The following is a 20,518-nucleotide window of genomic DNA, read 5'->3' as shown; positions in this document are numbered from 1 at the left end:
AACTACACTGGCCAGCGGAGCTACGCGTCAGCACCCTGGACAGCGGCCCCAGAGCCCGCACTCTCCCACTCTGCTTAAATGGATAAAGAAGGAAATGAATGAGTAGAAGTCCCCAGAACCCTTGGGCCTGATCTTTCCTTGACAATTAATAATACTTAATACTTTATGGCCCTTTAGAATCTCTCTGGCACCATTTCATCTGACATAGAGATTATTAATCCTGTACCATGGATGAGGATTATGGGGTAAAGAGGGGTCAAATGCCTTTCTTTGACACATTGCTACAGGTGGCGGAGCTGGGCCTTGAACCCACAACTTCGGACTCCAAGTTCAGTGCTCTATGTGGGGTGGGGCACAGCTGCCCCTTGAAGGAGGACTGTCTCCATGTGGCAAAGGAAGGTGCCTGTCCAGACCCCAGGCTGGGCTGGCCCTTGGGGGTGGGAGCCTCATATTGTTCAGGTGTGGAGGGAGTGATGCCCTTGGTGGGTGGCAGGGCAGGCAAAGGCTGAGGAAGCAGATGGAGCCTGTGCCAGGTCCTCTGTGGGAAAAAACCTTGTCATTCTTCAGTTTCAGTTTGGCCACAAGAGGCTGAGAACAAATTGATGGCAATGGAGCCATAACTTACCTCTGAAGGCCTCTTTGTTCTTGGCAAAACAGAGGGGTCATTAGTAATGGTGGAAGTGCTGGTGTGCAGACATAAATCCCCCCAGCTGCAGGGCTGATAAACAGCCCGGAGGGGATGGGGACCTCCTGGAGCCAAGCAGGTTAACCACGTGCCATGGGTTACCCATGGGTTCAGACTTGCGTCCACCCACCTGGAGACAGAGCTGTCCCTCCCCCAGCTCTGGAGGTGCCCAGAGACTCAGTCACCCACAGTGGCCATTAGGACCCACACCTGGCTCCAGGAGCCCCTGAGACACGCATTCTTTCTTTCAAATGAAAATGGTTCTCTAGCATCCAGGGCAGGAGCACGCTCCCATAGGGTACTCAGAGCCAGTTTGGGCCAGTCAGCATGAAGGTGCCCTTGTGGGCATTCCTTCTTCCTGCTTCAAGCCAAAGAGACAGTGGCCGAGCCTCCCAGAAAAGGGCTGAGACTTAACAGCTCTGGAAAGGCTGGTGTGTGAGGCCAGATCCTTGGCAGATGAAATGCTTTGCTGCAGTGTCTACCAGTCAAGAGAAGTAGAGATGAGGCCATATCCTACTTTTCTGTCTACCAGCTCCTCTGGGAACTTCGGTCTCTTGCCTGTCTGCCTGATTTAGGCTCACACTGAGGCTGGACTGCAAGGAGACCTTGCCAGTGCAGGGCGAGGGAGAAGGGCAGGCAGGAACAGGTACCTAGGTGAGCCAGGTACTCAGGATGGGGAAGGAGGAAAAAAGGAAGGACTGCCTTTTCCTCAAACTGCCTAAAAAAAATTTGAGTGGGGTTGTGGGTTGTGTGGTGACAAACACATGAGAGAGCTAAAGAACCATCAAGTTTACACTACAAACGAGATCTAAGTGCTATCTTAGCAAGGACTGCAAGTATTTGCCGCAGGTACTGCCTACCCTTCCTATTTCTGCACCCATAGCAGACTCTACCAATTGAATACTGCACTAACCTGTCTGGCTTCATGGTCTTCTTCAGGCAGCCATTACCAATGGATCGCAGTTGGCATATGAGAGGAAACCCATTTATCATCCTTTCTAAAAGCCCTCAAAGTACATTTTTGCTGGCAGTGGGATTCCTAAAAAAGCTAGGCTAAATTCTGCAAGCCTTCTGGAAGTTTCTGCCTCCTGCCCCCACCTTCATGCACATCGCCTACCTATAGTTTCACATCCTGGGTCTCCCTTCTCATCCTCCTATTCACACTTGGGGGTCTGGCCAGGTAGAGTATGCCCCTGGAAGTCCCATAGTATGCTGCCATAGGCAGATGTCCCCAGACTCCAGGTTTCAGAGCCCAGCCCAGGCACTAAAGGCTCAGCAGCTCTGACTTCCCACCTCCTGCACCCAGGGGAAGGGCGAGGCGGGAGAGCTGGCTAGGGCCATCTATGAGGGCTGGAAAGGGCCTGGGTTTCTGAGGCTGGTGGCCTGGCACCCAGCAGGAACGAATGGACAAATGCTCTGGAGGATGGCCTCTCAGTGTCACGCAGGAATTTCCAGTCTGGCCATGACCACAGGCTACCTCCTGTCTCCTTGCTCCCCACCTTCATCCAGGCTGGGGTATGTCTGGAAGCAGCCCACAGGCAAGGAGATGAGAATACAATCCTCCACCCAGCCAGGTGTCCCCTTGCGCTGCTGCCTTATCCTGGCACCTCAAATCTATCACACTTGGGGCTCACTGGGGTTCCCTTAGGTCGCCAGTGCAAGCCCCTTCTCCCTGGGAGGCACTTGCTTTGTTTCCCAAATTGAAAAAGTCATGAAGGTAAAGTAAGCCAGCACCAACATGGGCCTCCCTCCCTCTCTGCTCAGCAGGAGAGGGCTCCCTAATTTCCAGGGAACTTGCCTTCCTGCAGAATGGCTTCCTCCCTTTCCAGGACTAGCTTCCTCACATTCTGGCCTTAGGACCATCTGCATCTGGGGTGCAGTAAGAAAGGACTATTGTGGGGTCCCACCCCAGTTTCACAGAATGAGAATCTCTGGAGGGGGCCCAAGGACTCTGCATTCATTGTAGGAGCTCCAGCTGATTCTTGGGCATACTGGAATTTGAAAACCCAAGACGCTAGAATCACACTCTTCTCTTCCCTTCCTTCATTCCTCAAAGTACATATTGGGGTTTCCTCCACCAAACCCTGTGCTGGGCACCAGAATGGGGGAGGAATGGGGTGAGGAAGGAGAGGCCTGAACCCATGCGACTGCTGCTGACCACGTGAACTGGATTGGTATTTGTTTTGGGGCCTGGGGTACCCTGGGCTTACAGACACCACAGTAGTCACGCCGGCAACAGCAGGTCACAGGGAGCCCACAATATCCCCGATTTCCTGCATCCCCAAGGTGGTGGAGGGTTTTCCTCCCACCAGCTAACTCCCAGCTTCCAAGGCTTACTGTTAGCCACCAGCAATTACAATAATAACAACAACTAACACGTATAAAGGAACTTACATCCATGAATTGGGTTCTTTACATATATTAAGTCTTCTGACCCTGAATCGCCCGAGATCGTACTCTCATTGCTCCCATTTCACAGATGAAAAACCAAGGCACAGAGACCCCCCCAAGGCAACAGGCTCATGAGACTCTGTCCTCTATGTTCTTGATCACCACACCTTGGTGTCTTTTGCACGTTAGGGAAAAAAATGTCCCTCAAATGCCACTCCCTGTTGTAGGGGAGTGGTCGGGAGAGGCGACAGGGTAGACAGCAGCCTGGTGGCCTGCCATCCTCCTGGCCACCAGTCTGGCCTACCCATAGGCGGAAGGCTAACCCTTCCCCAACTAGGGGGCAGGGCGGGAGGCCACTGGTGGGGTGGGGTGGGGTGGGAGCACAGGAACCAAGCCAGAGTGTGTGGGTAAGTGAGCATTCCCTCACAGGCCTCTCACCGACTCCCCCTCTCCAAAGCCACCCAGGCCTGGGACAGCCAAACAGAGCTGCTTGGTCCACCTTTAGGTAGGGACACGGGGTCAGGATTCCCATCGCCCGGAACCTTCTCTGCAGGCAGTCACTGTTCTGCTTCACCAAGAGATGGGGCAGGAGAGGAGGGGGCTCTGTGCCCCCGCTTCAATACTCCTGATGAGACAAGAACTCTTAATGGTCCAAAATGGGAAAAGAGCATGGGATGATACAGGCCCATTCCTCCTAAAATGATGCACAAACTGCCCCCTTTTTATCAAGTCAGAAAAGCAAAACAAACACCCAGAGCACTGAAGGAGGCAGATGAGGGTTCTCAGTGACCCTGGCTCAGAAGCCCAAAGCACTCGGATGCTTCAGATCTTGAACAGCAGTCATGGCTCCTGTCCCCCAACACCATCCAAGAGGCCTCCGACATGTGAACCTCAGTCCCCAGCTCCTCTTCTTCTCCCTGGTGCCTCCCTCCTTCATCCATTCAGTCCCCTTCCCAGGCCCTCTGCCCAGGGTTGTCCCTGGGGGCAGGTCCCCTCACATTACTGTCCATACACCCAGACCTCTGCTCAGCCTTGCAGAGCCTGACACTCCTATGGGGGGGGGGGGGGTAGGGGGAACAGGGCACCGAGGCCTTACCTGAGACGATGGTGTAGCCAATCCCCCGGGGACGTCCTTTATCCTGGTCGATGGCAGTGATAACGCGTACAGTTGTGCCCTGGGTAGGAGAGAGGAGGGACCTGATTTGGCTGCTCAGCCCCTAGGTGGCCATCCTTCTTTATGTCTGTCTTGGTACCTACAGCTTCCGTCCCCTGCCACAAGGCCAGCCTAGGAAGTAGCTACTGAGGGCTTGGGTCTCAGCTGTCCACATCAACCTGGGGACCTAGCAGGGAGGCCTCAGCAAATACCTTGGAGTCCCTTGGAGAGGCCCAATCTTGCTGATGCTCTCATTCCCTCTCACCCTTCCCATCTCCCCTCATCTGGTGTAACTACTCAGGAAAGAGGAAAAACAAGCTGGGGGATAAGAGGTATGGTCTCTATCTCAACAACCCATTAAATTGTTGTGTGACCTCAGGAAGGTTGCTCTACCTCTCTGGTCTCAGTTTGCCCTACCTTAATATGAATAAGAGCAAAACCCCTGGGACCTTGCTTTTACTAGGGCTTGAGTAAAGGAGATCATCATGGATCAATCACTCTACTAAGGAATGTATCATAAATCCCGAAAGTGAGTACCCCCAGGGATGACCTCCAAGGCCATCACAACCCTATAAGTCATGCCCTAGCCAGCATGGCAACCAGCAGCTCTTGCCTCACACGGCTCTGTCCCACACCCTGTTCCTCCTCTCTGCAGCACTGAGGGAGAAGGGGCCAGGATGTGGGACTGCCAGGATGGGGAGTCAGGAGTCCCTGCTCTTAGGGTGCACACAGCCTGTGTGTGTGGGCGAGTCAAGGACAGATTCACAGACACTGCTAAACACATTGAAGGGAGCTCAGATGTGGAAATGTACCGCAAAGTGCAGAAGTCCACCTGGAGGACCTGGCAAAGGGTTGTCTGGACAGCAACAGTGAGGACGGGTCATGAAGAAGGAGTGGGAGTTTGACAGCGAGAGGGAATGATACAGAAGGCAAAAGATACAGCCTAGGTGGGGACTTGGAGGCCGAGGACTCTCCAGGAAGGGATCCCGGCATGAATGGGCACATCCAAATACTAGCTGATGGACTGGTTGGTTGACTGAATAAGTGGATGCATGAAAGAGGATTCGCACATCACCACCACTGCCACCACCTGCTGGGTCGCCCCTTGCCCAACGTGACCTTCACCTTACTCTCCAGCCCTGTCATACCAATGTCCAGCCAGCCAAGCCTGTTCACCTGCCTGCCCGAAGTTCTGGCCTGGGCTGCAGTTTCCCCTGGTTGATAATCAGCAGGACAGCCCAGTCCCGGCCCTCTGGGGAAATATAACCCTGGCATTCACATGTCTAATGATAATCTCTTGCGGCCTTGATTTGCTGTCCATCAGCTAGAGGGTGAGGTCTGCAGGTGCACCGTCCACCCCTACGTGTGCACCTCCTCCTGAGGACAGAGTCTTGTTCCCTCCCATCAGTAGGTGGGACTCTGGGGGTGAGACACACAAAGGGCATCCCCCACCGGACCCTCGGAGCAGGGCCACCCCTGTGCACCTGTCGCTCCATCCTTTCCCAGGCTCAAGTGTAGAGCAATCTGGAACACCTCTAGCTCAGGCTGAGGGAAGGTGAGAATGTTCCAGGAGAAACAGTTCCTGCAGAAACATGGACACAGCCCTGAGGCCAGGGCCATGCAGAAGACAGGTCTGGCTTCCTCCCTGGGGGCCCCTACACCCGGGGGAGACAGAAGCTCTGTCTACAGCCCTTGGGGGAATAGACTGTTAGGAAATCCAAGAAAGACACCATTAAATGAGCCCTCCCCAACCGGGTTTTGAAGGCCTGAACTGTGCCAGAGACCAGGTGGTACCAGCTTTGAGGTCCCTGTTCTTTCCCAAGCACCCACTCTGTGCCCAGTGCTGCTACAAATGCCTTATATGTACTAACTCATTCTACCCTCACAGCTACCCCAGAATCCCCATCTTCTAGATGAGGAAGCTGAGGAATTTGAGTTACGTGGCTTGTCAAGGTCTCATGGCAAGGAAGGAATGGTGAAGCCAGGGTTCAAAGTCAGGTACTTTGGGTCCAAACTACTCTGGTCTGCCAGGCGATGCCGTCTCCCTCCCAGATTCTGTTATAATAATAGTAACTGCCATTTGTGAACATGCTTGCTAGGTGGCAGGCACTAATCTAAGCACTTTGCAAGCATTAGCTCATGTCACATTTGGGACAACTTACATCTCCCACCATTCCCTTGGGCTTCTGTGTAGTAACGGCTCCTCCAAGTAGTAAAGTGATTTAGAACAAAACAGAACAAGAGCACAGAAACCCTGTTAACCTTTGTTTTTCTGGGCTTTCAGATCTGATGACAGATCCTTCCCCTGCTCGTGGCCCCAGACCCAGGCATCTGTGGAGGGTCATTGCAGGGTCCGCACTAACAGCTTCCCTCAACGTCACCCCACAGAGGGCTTTTTGGGGGGTCTGCCCCTCCAGGGGACACTCCTCATGTAGGAGAGGCCTCGGTTTTTCCCCAGGAGGAGGTCCCAACAGTGTGGGACTCTGGTGTGAGGCTCAAGGGTTAGGACAGGCTTTCTGGACACGGGGACAACCCTCTCTTTTAGAGCCCACCTGGCCTGGGCCCTGGAAGTGTCCCATTTTGAGGGTCCACAGGCAGCCTCTGGTCTCCTGAGAGCAGGGACAAGCGTGCCAGGTTAACCGGGTCCAGAGCCTACAGAGCACCTTTCCAGAAAGTCACTAAGTGGTAAACCTCCCAGAGCAGCTGCATGGACCCAGGCATGCAACCCAGGAGTGGCTGGGCTGAGCTGGGCCTACAGACAAGGACAAGTACAAGGACAAAGACAGGTACAATGCAGGAGGTCTGGAAGGGGGGGCGGTGGTTACCTTTGGAAAGATGGGAACTGGTGGCCAAAACACCCTCAGGTCTCAGAGCCCCAGGAGCATCTTGCTGTGGGCACCCCCACCTTGGGCTGCCTGGAGGCTCGTGGGCAGGTGGGGCTCGGAGGGGGCCAGCGGGCAATGGAGGACCAGAGGACAGGGAGGCTGGCTCTCCCCAGGAAGGGCCCCACCTAAGCTTCTGGGAACTGAGAACCACTAGGCCCCTGACAAAGTTTGGGGCTTCATCTCTTTTTGGGTAAATAAATCCATTTTTAATAAAACCCTGAGCTTTTAATACAAGTGCAGCCACAAAGACTGGAAATGTTATAAGAAGGAATTAGCAGGGAGGAATGGGGGCTCTTGGGATCCCATGGCTCTTGTTTCAGAGTCTTAGTAATTATATTTTCAATATACTGAAACTTATTTCCAAAGACAAGGGGCTGGAGAAGTGTGGCCCCTGCCTGGCCCAGAGCCAGGCCCCTTACTGATGACTCTCCAGACAGGGCGGGGGTTGGGGTACGCACTGGCATGTGGCTGGGAGAGCAAGTGGGCAGGCCCAGGAGGCTCAGAGAAGGGTCTACCCTGCCACCGGGCTCCTCCTGTCCCAGGAACCCACGTTGTAAGGAAAGGAGGCACCCCTCCGAGAGGCTAAAGGCGCACAGGACCCCAGGGTCCCGTCTCCTTGTGGTGGGAATAGCAGTATGGTGAGGGGGTTGGGGGTTTGACTCCATTGCCAGACCGTCTAGGCTCAAATCCTTTGAACGAGTAACTCATGGCTTTGTTTTCCCCATCTATAAAATGGGTGTAACAGCCCCCACTCCTCAGGGCCACACCCTGTGCACAGCAAATGCGAGAAAAGTCACTGTCATTGTATATTGGGACCGCTGTGAGCGTCTGATGAAGGCTTTCCTGGACAATGCCGGTGGGCGCTGTGCCCCACAATTTCAGCTCATTTGGACTCCGAGCACCTCGGATTCATAATCCGTACCCTGGAGCTAAGGTGTCTTGTGGGTAATTACAGAGAGAGAACAGCTAACAGCCTGGGGAGAGCGAGCACTGGTTAAGCACCTACTGTGTGCCAAGCACTGTGCTGGGCACCTAGCTTAGGTCCTCACAAGCCCCAACATGGGGCAGTGTGGGAGGAAACAGGCTCAGAGGGTTCTAGAACCCGCTTCAAGCTGTAAGGTGTGGTAAGTGGGTGGGGCGAGGGGGACTGGGGGGAATGGGAATGGAGGTCGGTGTTGGGGTGGGTCTGGGGGATTCCACTGCTCTGCCCAGGAGGTATGTCAAAGACAAGGGTGAGTGAGGGGTGCGAGGTGGCTCCAGCCTCTGAGGTTGGGTGCTGGTGGGGAAGTCCAGTCGAAGGAGTTTGTGTCTCCCCTCTGAGGCCGGCCTTTTCCAGAGCGGGGTCGGGGTGGGGCGGGCAGGGGTGAAGCCCAGGACGGGAGCTGGAGCTATAATCCACCGGGTCCTGGGCCTCAGGGATCCCAGCCCACCACTCTCTCTGGGACCGCCTTCCCCATTTCCATGACAGGATTAAGGACTTGAAAGGTGGACAGCAGTTGGCTTCGGGAGTGGGAGGCGCCTGTGGGGGGAGGGGACTTCCGACAAGAGCTGCCACAGCAGATTCTGAGGCAGAAAATCCTATTTCTCAGTCCTTAATTCCAGTCAATTCCAGTCAAAGGGCTGATAGGCATCAGCTGGCAGTAATTTGTGCAGTTTATCCGCTCTTTTCACCTTCTATCGGTCCTTCACTGACGGGCAGGCCGACATGCCGCTGCTCGAGTGAGGAAATTAAAATTTGATGCAATAATCCCAAATAAGAAGGATTTTATTAGGTAATATATACACTTTAGATGAGGCCTGCGGACCTGATACACTGATAGAGAGAGGCATACATGCTGGAAGCCGCAGATAAAGAGGCGGGGCGAGGCAGAGTGGGGCAGGGGCCCGACCTGAGGCCTCGGGCCAGCAGCGGCCAGGCTGGGAGTGGGGACGCCTGAGTCCTTGAGGGTGAGGAGGCTGAACAGGCCACGCGGGGCTCCTCGGCCCTGGCTGGCCTGGGAAGTACCGAGTTAAGTCAGGGTTCCACACTGTAAAGTGACATGCAGGGCCCGGATCAAGGCATGGAAACCGATTAGAAGCCTAGAAAAATCAGGCTTGGGGCATAAGGGAATTGGCCCGCAGCGGAAAAAGCTGTGCTGGAGACATGGAAATGGGAGCCTCCTTTCAAGTGCGGGAGCAGGGAGGAGAAGCAGAGCTGTGTGCATGTGAAATGATTCTGTGGGCGCCTAGGGGGAGTCTGAAACCTCCCACTTAGATCCTTATCTGGCTCCCTGGAGCCCTTACATGACCCAAGTGGTGGGGCTCAGACCTGCCCCCTGGGAGCTCCCAAGGCATTGGCTGTAGTGGCCTCACAGCGCCCAAGGGACAAGCATGGCTTCCTGGGATCTCTAATGGGGCATGTGGATCTCCACTTCTTACAACCTGCAGTCAATGGAGGCCCCGTGGCAGACATTACCAGCCCGTTTCCCAATGAGGCAGTGGTCCTCAGTGTGTGGGATTTGGCCAAAGCAAGTTCAGGGACCTGCTCTGAGTTTCTTGGCTACATGGCCACCAGAATGTCCTCACTTCAACAAGTTAGCTTTGAGCACCTTCTCTGCGCTCAGCCCTAGACCCGACATCCTGGGAGACCGGGTCCCAGGGACTCAGGCTCCTTGATTGCCAGGAGCTTCTCGCACAGTGGGAGCATTCAAGGTACAACTATAATTCAGTGGTAAATTACGCAACCCAGGAGGAGTCCGCTCTGCCAAAGCCAAGGGGAAAGCAATGGCTGGCTATGTCTGTGGGCCAGTGAGGACGAAGCCAGGGGGAGAAATTCTAAGAAGGGCAGCCAGCAAGTTGGGAACCAACAGATAGGTGGATTTTGGACTGGTGACAGGAGCAGGCATAGGGGTGATGAGAATGGTAGGATGGTGAGAGACCTGGTCTGACCAGGGCACTGTTCCTTTGATTGTTCCTTCGTTCATTCATTTGTTCATTCATTCATTGCATAAACACACCCTCAGCTCCCCTGATGTGCTATGCCCCCAGCAGACCCCATTCCTGCTGAACTATGCTTCTGGTCCAGCAGGGAAGCAGAGGTCGAGCAAGCTGCCCAAGGATGCTGAGAACTAAGAAAGGGATGTCCAGGGGCCCGGGGCCATTGGCAGGGCCCACCTCCTCTGAAAGGTCAGGGAAGGCCTCCCTGGGCTGAGAAGATGGGGGCACAGCAAAGAGATTTTGGAAGGAGATAGACTTTAGTCTCAAAAGCTAGAGGTCCTGCTGTCCACCAACCACTAAGAAAGAGCAGGTTAGGGTAGGGGGCATCGAGATGTCCCCCTCCACCGGAAATGCAGCTTCAGAGCCCTGCAACGGGAGACTGAAGAGCATCCTGCTTGTTAGCTCCTCCAGCCCACACCGGCCCCACACCCCTGGGGATGGAAGCAGAGTGCTTTGAGGATGCCATGCTCAGGATGGAGCACAGTCTCCAAACTGGAGGTTGGCCTTCTCTGTGGTGGCCCACGGGTTCTGCACCCTGGCCAAGGGAAGCCTGTGTCTCACTTGTACTGATTCTGCGAGCCCGTGCAGATGTGCAGGTGGGCCCCTAATGCCCGCATGTTCAGCTGGGTGCCCTACTTGGTCCTCAGTGCTGTGCGTCTAAGCATACTGAGTTCTCTCAAAAGGGAGGGCACTTTTTCCCCCCCAAGAGCGACCCCCAAACTGCATGTCCAGAGGAGCCAGCTTTTCTTAATTTAGCAGCCCAGTGTACGTGCTTTATTCTAGTTTGCACAGAAGCATGGATGGCTATGAGGCAAGGGCTGGGTGAGCCCAGCTGCACACCCCCGGCCCCTGCCAAGCAGGCAGCAACACGTTTGGTCTTCAGACACCCCCAGTCACAGCTGATTGGACCATAGGCAGACACAGGACCCAAGCACAACCAATTTATAGCCTAACTGGAGATCTGTGACCTTGTGACCTGGCACAAAATCAGGATCCCAACCAATCAGATGCCTCTTTGGGAAGCGTGGGCCTGGAGAAATCCAGAGACGGAGCTGTTAGAGGGGCAGCTGGAGCTGTGCGCTCTCACAGAAGGGCCAAGCCTGAGAGGACCGGGAATGGAGGGCAAACGGCCGCCATCTTGGGCAGCGCTCCTGGGCAGAGAGAGGCAGACTGACCCGTGGGGAATGTGGCTAAGCCGAGTCCAGATCTGCTCTCCAGACCAGGCTGGTTCCACAGGCGTCCCTGTCACCCCACAGCAATCTTTCTGAACTGCTCCCCTTAGTTTACACTAGTAAGTCTTTGTGTTTTTGCCTCTTGGAGCCCTCTGAGGGTGAAGTGAGAGGGGGAGGACATGGGGCATGGTGGCAAAGTATGAAGAGGGGGTCGGGCTTTCACTGGGCTAAGACACCCAACATGGATATGCACAGGGATTGAAGGAAGTAAGAAATGCCAAGGAAGAGCCTGTCCAGTCAAACAGGGCCCCCATCCCTAATAGAAGCTCAGAGGGAAGTCCCACGAGGGCCAGAGAGCGTCTTACCGGAGGAGAATGCTCATAGATGTTAGTGCTGTAAGGCAGGTTGATGAAGATGGGGTCCATGTCCTGGACATCTGTGATGATGATGGCCAAGTTGGCCAGAGTGGACAGAGGCCTGGTCTTATCTTGATCCTTAGAGGACAAAGAATATACAACCTTAGATGGTGCCATTATTGACATGCACACACGTGCACATACACACACATCTGAACACACATGACACCCCTGAGTACAAACACATGTGCCCATGGACCCAAGTGCTCCTCTACTCCCGTGGGAAGCACATTAGTACACAGAAGTTTGAGGACTTGAACCCACAGTGATCTCTGACCTGTGCAGGAAAACATAAACAGGAACCCCAATGCCTGGCAGAAGATGGTTTGTCCAATGTCACAAAGCAGGGCTAGGGTAGAGCCAGAGCTCCTGCCCCCAGCCCAGACTAGGCCTGATCATCCCGGACATGTCATGGGTGGGATGACTGGCCTGGGGAAACAAGATGGTGTTGTCCTTAGCAATTTCTCTTGATTCAGGCAGAGGGCCAGTGGCCCTTGCCATGCCTACTTCCTGCCACCTCTCATCCTGGGACAGCAAGGTAATGACCAGCATGGGTGCTCCTCAGAAGAAAGACCCTCTAATGGCAGAGAGGGCCACTCTGAGACCTGCACCCCCTACCAGCGACAAACACCCCCCCCCCACCACCCACCCCCACAGCGTTTACTGGTCAAGCAACTTTTCTGGCAGAACCAGCAGGGGGAGCTCCAGGGCCTGTGACATTTGGGGGACTCCAGGAAGAAATCCTGAGAGATCATATGGGCCATCTCTCTGTGGCCAGGTAGGCAATGTTTAGACCCTCCTAGTCAGTTGGAAATGTAGTCTTAGGAAAGCTCACCAAGAAAGGAAACCAGAAACACAGCTTCGATAGCCCTAACATACACAGCCCACTGTGATGAACAGCCCTCTGCTATTGAATGACGATAGCCCCCAGGAACAGACTTGCTTCTGAGTACAGACTACGGAACAGGCATAGGGCTACCCCTTGTTTGCTTCTGTACATACCATGTGCCCATTATTCAGGTACATTAACAGAGGATCGGAGAGGATATTCAGATAGGAGACTCACAGAGGTAACTTGCCCAGAGTCACATGGCCAGAACTCAACTCAGATCCTTCTGCAGTAAAAACCTGTCCTAACTGCTCTGATCTGGGGCCCTAACATCAGCTCGGGCCCTGACTTGCTGTGTCACTTCGAACAGATTTTCTTCCCTCTTGGGGTCTCAATTTCCTTCTCTGTGAGATGAAGGGGCTCAAGGCAAGGACCCCCAATGACCCTTGGGCCTGCAGATTCTCTGGTCTGGGATTTGAGGAGTGACTGTGCTCTGATTAGGTCTCCCTTGGTCTGGGGTGGCCGGACTGATGCTAAGCATTCCCCCCATCACAGCAAGCCTAGAGCTTGCTCCTGCCTTCCGGATACAGAGGTGCAGCAGAGACTTTGGGAAGGGAAAGCAGGTTGTCCTAAGAGTTCTCAGGGGCAGCCCATGGAGAGGACAAGGGACTTCGGGGATGAGGAGTGAGAGCAGCAGGATGGAGGAGAGTCTGGACACAGGAGGAGCTGAGCCCAGAGGTTCTCATTTGTCATTACCGGGCTTTGCACGTAGAAAGCTTTGTCCAGCCTGGCAGTTGTCCTCCTGGTCCCACCGTCTTGGGGTCACAGCCCTCTTCCTGCCACAGATCCCTCCATCCAGCCTACCTGAGACTCCGGGGTGGGGGGCAGGGAATGGCAGGGGACACACCTGGCAGGGCGTGGACTTCGCCAGGTTCCCAGCTGTGACTCTGGGGGCCTGCAGCTCTCAGCAGCCACTCCTAGGGAAGTTCTCCCATTTCCCCACCTGCCACCCACACTGCTCCCGGTGATGCCCAGATGCCTGGCAGGAGAACCTCCTTGGGGAAATGTCCCGCAGCCAAGGGCACAGCACCAGGCCTGAGGGGGACGGAGTTTCAGGTGGGGGAGCCATCCGCAGGGAAGGACCCCTCCTGTTCCACTGCTTGCAGGCCTGCTAGCCAGCAAGATTAAGAGCAATTTAACTGTATTCACCATCTCAGCTGGAGCCGGGCCTCTTGACAGGTCCGGCCACCCAGGTTCTTGCCAGCCCCCCGGCTCTGGTCTCTTCCCCGCCTGCCCAAAGCCATTTTCAGGGAAGACGGAAATTACTCCACAGGGACAGATGCATAGCAAGAAAGAGAGCAAGCAAGCATCTGTGTGTTCCTGGGCCACTGCGTGTGCAAATGGAGAGCAGCTGGAGGGGCACCACGGCTGTGTGCGGGCGCGAGGCAGCGTGCAAGGGCACAGATGCGTGCAGAGAGCGGGCACCAATTTTGCACACCTCCTTGATCCCAGAAATCTGGTTTACTAAGAGCAGAACACGCGACCTTCTGGACAAACTATACTTAACCAGGGGAGAAGGAAAGAATGTGAATGGCCCCCACAGTGGCCTCCCCAGGAAAAGCATGCACTTCCTGGCTCCTGGGAACTCTCTACACTTTGCGCAAGCCTGGGGGAACCCCAACTTTCAGCCCAGAAGATCCTTGGCCTAGTCCGTGGGTCTTGCCCCAGGAACTGGGTTCTGTGACTTGCAAGAGGAGACCCCAGAGCCTCAGGCAGTGGCCACTGCAGTGACAGAGGGCTGGAGGGAGTTGCTGGGTGTCAGGCAAATGGGTCCTGGCAGGTCAAGAGGGAGTCTTATAACTTGTTTCACTCTCTGCCAGAGCTTTGTAAACAGAAATCGAAGGGACAAGAGGCCAGCTCTCGCCCTGCAGGAGAGGAGTGCAGGGCTGGGAACCTACTCAGAGTGTGGCCTGCCTGTCCCCCAGGCCCTTGCAAACCCGCAGGGCACAGAGGCCAAGCAGCTGTGAGGATCTGGAAACTCAGAAACTCCTGGCCACGGGACTGGACTGGTGTCAGACAAACTGTGTTTGCGTTCTTTCTCCCCACTACTTACTGGCTTGTAAGTCTCAATAGTGTTAGCCATAAAATGGGACAATTATTCCTCTCTCTCCCCTCTCTCTCCTGGCTGACTATTCCTGGAATTCCCAGGTGCACATGAGAGGGCCTTCCTCTATAAGCGTTACCACTCCGGAGCAGTAGCCAGAAGGCCGGGACCCTCTGGCGCCTATGTGTAGGGTGCTGTCAGGACACCGTTGGGTCTGAAGTTCCAGAGAACAAGGGGACACCCCCACACCGTGGATGTCCTGTGGGGTTCCCAGTGCCGGCTCTAGATTGCAGTGGCTGGGTCACTGTGGCAATGACCGGAATTGTTCCCGGGCCTCAGTTTCCTCATCTGTAAAATGGGTAACTTCGTATTACATATGAGATAGAGCTGCTGTGGGATTTAACTGAGGGGATCCTTTCGAGTGCTTGGCACAGCACTGCTTCCATTCTTATGGTGACTCTCGCCAGCATCCCTCTTATGGAGGCTTGACCACCTGGGAAGGATATTGGTGTCGCGTTGCCCTCTCCTAGGGTGGGAGGGGGCAGACTTCTGGGGCGGGGACTCACCGTGGCATTGACGGTGAGCTGGTAGGCCTGCGTGGTCTCGTAGTCCAGCTCCCGGACCACCGTGACGATGCCGCGGGCGCTGTCGATGGCAAAGAACGGGGAGGGGGGCTGGAAGGAGTAGAGGACGCTGCCTCCTGCCCCCAGGTCGGGGTCCGTGGCATTCACGATGAAGATGGGTGTCCCCACCGGCGTGTTCTGGGGGTAAAGCAAAGCAAACAAAAGGGTGAGTGGTGCCCGGAACAGCTGCTTTCGTTGGTGACTATTCCCCCAAAGCCCATTAACCACGTCCCTCCAGCCAACCAGACCTGCAGCTTTGTCATTTTTATTCTAAGAGGGTTCAGAGGAATTTAAAATGCAGTATCTATTTTTTTCCCCTTTTTTTGATGGCCTCCTGGCGGCTATAACAGCACAAGTTCTAAAGATGATCTGCTCATCCTGGCGTTCTGGATGAGGGCCTTTTGGTCCCCAAATCCCTGATTCTTGGCGATGTCGCTTCCTCTGTTGAATGCCCCTTGCTGCTCAAGCCTCAGGCCCAGGGCTGCTCTAGGGGGCACCTGGGAGTCTGCATGTCGGGAGGCTTCATGGGTGGGGAGCTGAGAAGTGTGTGCCACAGGCAGGAGATAGGGGGCCCTGAGGCTTTGCTGGGCCCCAAAGAAGTTACTTGGATTGCCTGGGGTAGGGCATCCACATGCCATCTCTGGGCCACGGCAGCCTGCCACGAAAGGCCCACAAGACCCACTAGAAAGGTACCACCTCCTGGGAGCCTACCATGATTCCCTCCGTTACACACTGTCTATAGACTCCTGCCCTTTTCTGACTTGGGGGTCTCTGGTTAAATATAACTTCTTCATGGAACCTTCCAGACCCCTAAGGCAGGTCAGCCCCTACCATCCCCCCGCCCCCAACAACCACTATTTATACTAAGGTTCCCACCGCCCCCAGGGGATTTTCATCATCCACTGTCTTCTGTAATGCCTTGGTCAGGGCCTGTCTTCCCTCACAGCACGTGTGCCCCACGGAAGCCATGGGGCTCTAGCTGCCTCGCCTGACACAGTGCCCGGCACACGGCAGGTGTTCAGCCCACATCTTTTCTGAAGACACAAACGAGTGGCTCTGAGAGCGCTCAGTGCATTCTCGCTTCTAGCCCGACTGCCGGCTCTCATCACCGCGGCGTCCACCACAGTACCTGGCACGGCAGCCGTGCCTGTGGAATATGGGACTAGGGAATTTTATTCATTGTTTAGTGGACTCTGGGCACACCTGGAGATAGGCAATTGAATGAGGCTCTTTGCAGAGACAAAAGGGTACAATCCCTGCTCCCGTTGACTGTCCTTTGAAAAGGGAGCGATGGCTCAGAGAGGTTAAGCCACTTGCCCAAGTCACACAGCTAGGCAGTGGTAGAAGAGGACCTGGAATTCAGGGCTGGCTAATTCTAAGCCAGTGATCTTATGCTTCTCTAAAATGCCGAGGACAGTTCTTTTCTTTTCTCTTTTGTATGATGCTGAGCTCAACTGCCCCCGGGGGTGGGACCTCCCAGCTAGGAGTGTGGGACTAGCCCCTTACGTTGCTGGCGGCACAGCCGATATTCCTGGCCTTGTGTTTATTCCCACTGGGATGAACTGGGTCCCTTCTAAGACCTGCAGGGCTCCTTTCGAGGACAACAGCCACACTGCTGCTTCTTCCATGTGCTGCTGGCCAGGACTTGGGCCCTGCGTCATCAGTTTGAGTAGCTTCTGTCACTGGGGCATGCTGGCGGCCCTTCCCTGGGACCATCTGCTTGAGGCAAGGGTGTTCTTTATAAAACTCCCAGTCGGGCTGGAAAGGGCCTCAGGAGAACTAGGCTATGGATCTGCCACTGTTTCTGAGTGTGCTGACTCTCCCCCATCACTAGGCAAGTGCCAGGCTAAAGGGACAGGCTCCGAATCTGTCCTCCCGCCAGCACAGAGGACAGGACATAGAGAGGGAGGCCTCTCCCCTCCACATCATCCATGACTCCCCAATCCCCTGTGCATAGAACACAGGCCCTCGTGGTCTAGCCCTGTCTCTTCCTTCACCCTGTATTTCCCGGCAGGCATCCCTTCTTGGCCTTTTGGCTAAGATCATGGGTAACTTCTATTCATATCGGTTTAATATTTTCTGGTAGGTAGAGCTAGTTGTGCTTCTCAAGCCCAGCAGGCTGCCTCTTGCCTTCTGAACCTCCTTTTCCTTTGCTAGGCCTTCCCTCAGCTCGGTGGCTTGGAAAACAGATGCTCTCCCTTCCTCCCTCCAGAAGAGAATCAAGTGTGCAAGGGGGCAGAGCAAAGTGCCAGGATTTCAGGGATCGACTGACTCTATGGGAACCCTAGCCTTGCTGTGTGTCTTTGGGTTACTTAACCTCTCTGATCCTTAATGCCCGCTCTGTCCACTGAAGTTAATAGTATGCCATAGGGTCACGGTGAAGAGAACATGAGCTCCCGCGTACAAATTTCCCAGCATACAATAAGTGCTTAGAAATGGGCAGTCGGATGTTGTCATCTTGTGCCTTCCAGAGGACTGCAGACAAGAATGCCTTCGAGGGGAGGGCAGGCAGGTGTCAAGAAGCACTATGAATATTAATGATGGTACTGTGCTGGGCATTCCCTGTCTGTACCTGCCTCAGATGCACTGAGTACCCTACTCTGTCTCCCCCTCCCCACCCCAGGGAGACCTCAGTGGACCACATCCAGCCCCAGGCTCCTTGCAGGCTGGCTGCTGCCCAGGGAACGTGCTGGTACGAACTCAGAGTTTGGGAAGAGGCGGGAGGAGAGTTTGGGCATTACTTTCCTACTCCTTCTAGTTCCAAAGCCCCTCCTCTTTGGTCACAGCCTTCAGTGAGCAACCTAAGCCCCATTCACCCCCCCCCCCCGCCCTTCCCTCTTCAGCCCTAGGGGCTGCTTCTGATCCCAGGTGCCTCAAAGTCCCTTAGTGTCCGCTGGCCCTGCCCGCCCCCTGTCACAGTCTTTTCACTGAAATGCCTTTATTGGAACTGAGATGAACAGTTTCCTGGGGGATTTGATGGGTGCAGGCACTTTGCAGATACACACCCTTGGGCCACCGGGTGCACAGCCCCAAAGTCTAAGCTCCCCTGGTGCCGCGCTTAGGGGAGCCAGCCCCCAGCCCCGACGAGCTGCCATGATGGCACGGGTCTTGAGGAGATCTCCACAAGTCTCTTGGCTAAACTATGGTTCTCCCACTTCCTCCCGCCCTCTCTAGATCCTATATGTGCATCACCCGCGTGCACATGGGAGTCAGACCCGCATCCCAGAACAAAACATTCCAAAGGGACCTGGGGTGTCTGCCATGAGAGGGAAGGACATGTCCCGATTTCATAGCAGCCAGCCCCTAGTGGCAGGGGGTGGGGGTGGGGGAGCTTGACAGCATGTCAGAGCACAGCCCACAAGTAGCCAGTGCCCAGAGGAGAGGGATGGCTCCCGTGAGAATGTCAGCTCACCAGCCCTCTGCCTTGGGGAGGAGGGGACATTTCACCCAAGCATACCTCATGGTCCGGGGCAAAGGCTCTCTGGGCAACTGACCAGACGATTTAAAGGCAAGATTCGAGAAGACAGGGGAAAAGGGGGAAAAGAAGGAACGGTCAGGTGTCTGACCTTCTTAGATTATGTTTCATGCCCTGCAGTGAAAACCCATTTAATTTCTGCATAACTTAGAAAAGGTTTTAAATGGGCCTGGCAAAGAGCCATTCATATACTTAGAAGGGACAAGCCATTGGAGAGAAAAGAATGCTGACTTCCTGCATTTCAGGTTCTGGGCGCCTATCAGGGATATGCTCTATCAGGGATTTGGGGGGGTGGCAATCATCAGCACCTACACTTGGGGCCTCTCCAAGCACCCAGCTGCTGCTTCATGCAAAATGTGCAGATGTGCCCCTTTAAAGGTCTACACCTTCCACACAAGCAGATTTCCCCCCACGATCAGGTGCAGCTGGGCTTTGGAGTATACAGCAGGCAGTAAAACGTGGTGACTCGGAGCATGGCCTGAGTCACACTCCTTAAGTGTGACTACGAGCTTTTCCATGTACTGGCTGGAGACCTCAAGCATATGCTGCTGAACTGACTCTTTTGGCCTCAGTTTCCCTGTGCAAAGGAAAATATAAAAGTGAAACTGTTCACAGTACCTACCCCCAGGGTTGTGAGAAAGAATTACACGAGACAAGGTGTGGAGGGAAAAAAAACCTTCTCGCTGAGCCAGGCACAAGGCAGTATTGAGCAATACTCAATAAATGGTCGTTGCAATTATTATTATGGTAATAAAATACCATCACAAGCAGCGTGAGATGAGCTCCATTTAAAGGGGGGTATTAAAAACAGCCAATCAATCTCTTTATCATGAACTTAGACAAATGGGCATTTAAAATTCAGAAAGAGACCATCTCTGTTGATGAGTTCATGGCTGCTGCAGACGGGTTCGAGGTGGGAGAACTTCGGAAGACCCTCCCCGGGGGGAACTGGAGGGCCCCGGAGAGGAGGGCAGGAGTCTGAGGAAGGCTTGGGAGGGGCTCCTGGAGGCAGCTCCTGATCATGGAGGCCAGGTCTGACCCTGCACAATTCAGGGATGCGTTGAATGTAGGAGCATGAAGGAGCCTTGGGGATTATCCAGTCCTGTCTCCCCAAATTACTGATGGTACAAAAGAGGGGCTGCGTCTGGCTCTCAGTCTCTCAGGTGGTGAATGGCAGAGCCACGACGGCAAATATAGTGCTTTATTCACGCCACCCAGAGTTGCTAACCACTGCCTCCCTCCCCACACTTTCCCCAAGTAAAGATGCTCTTTATAAACTCACAGTTCTGCTTAAGGAAATCCAGGCAGCCAAGTTTGTACCAAGTGACTTCAGACCTAGCGCACATCTGATTGGTCCAGGGGTAACCACGTGACTCAAACAGGCCAATCAGATGTGGCCTGGCCTGTTAAATCCATTTTCTGCAGAACCTGAAAAAGAAGGTTCTTGCTGTCTGGTTAGGGCTGGAGTGGGCACCGTGACAAGCCCAGCGCCACACAGAAGCCAACATTTACGGGGCAGAGGAGAAGCCACGGGTGGGCCGAGAAAGCCCAGCTGCAGTGATGGTAATGGAGCCCAGTGAGGGAGGAAAGCAGAGACATGTGCCTCTCAGAGCCTTCCCTGCCCTGGTCTTCGCAGACCCTGCCTGGACTTCACTTCCCGTCCCTGGCTAGGGCACAGGGACTGCATCTGGGCTGTCCTTCCTATGGCTACACCCTTTGGCTTACACTCTGCTCCATGGGTCTCAGCTCCTTCCTCCCCCACAGTACCCCCAGAATGCATCCAGCCCCAGGCAAGGCCTCCTCATTCCT

The 20,518-nt window shown here is 54.6% G+C and overlaps 1 protein-coding gene across 3 annotated transcripts in view; it reads right to left on the bottom strand.

Moving 5' to 3' along the window:
* Positions 1-20,518, bottom strand: part of CDH23 (cadherin related 23) — a 350,388-nt gene that overhangs the window by 215,288 nt on the left and 114,582 nt on the right. For all 3 annotated transcript variants that reach the window (XM_045083456.1, XM_045083463.1, XM_045083457.1), the window contains exons 6-8: positions 15,178-15,372; positions 11,628-11,756; positions 4,173-4,251 (exon numbers count right to left, since the gene is read on the bottom strand). In XM_045083456.1, the coding sequence (XP_044939391.1) occupies positions 4,173-4,251; positions 11,628-11,756; positions 15,178-15,372 (403 nt within the window). The remainder of the gene's footprint in view (positions 1-4,172; positions 4,252-11,627; positions 11,757-15,177; positions 15,373-20,518) is intronic.

This window comes from Mustela putorius, unplaced genomic scaffold (genome assembly GCF_011764305.1).
Source record: "Mustela putorius furo isolate JIRA1106 unplaced genomic scaffold, ASM1176430v1.1 tig00000698_pilon_pilon_pilon, whole genome shotgun sequence".
Classification (NCBI taxonomy): Eukaryota; Metazoa; Chordata; class Mammalia; order Carnivora; family Mustelidae; genus Mustela; species Mustela putorius.
This window is presented reverse-complemented; position numbering and strand designations above follow the sequence as displayed.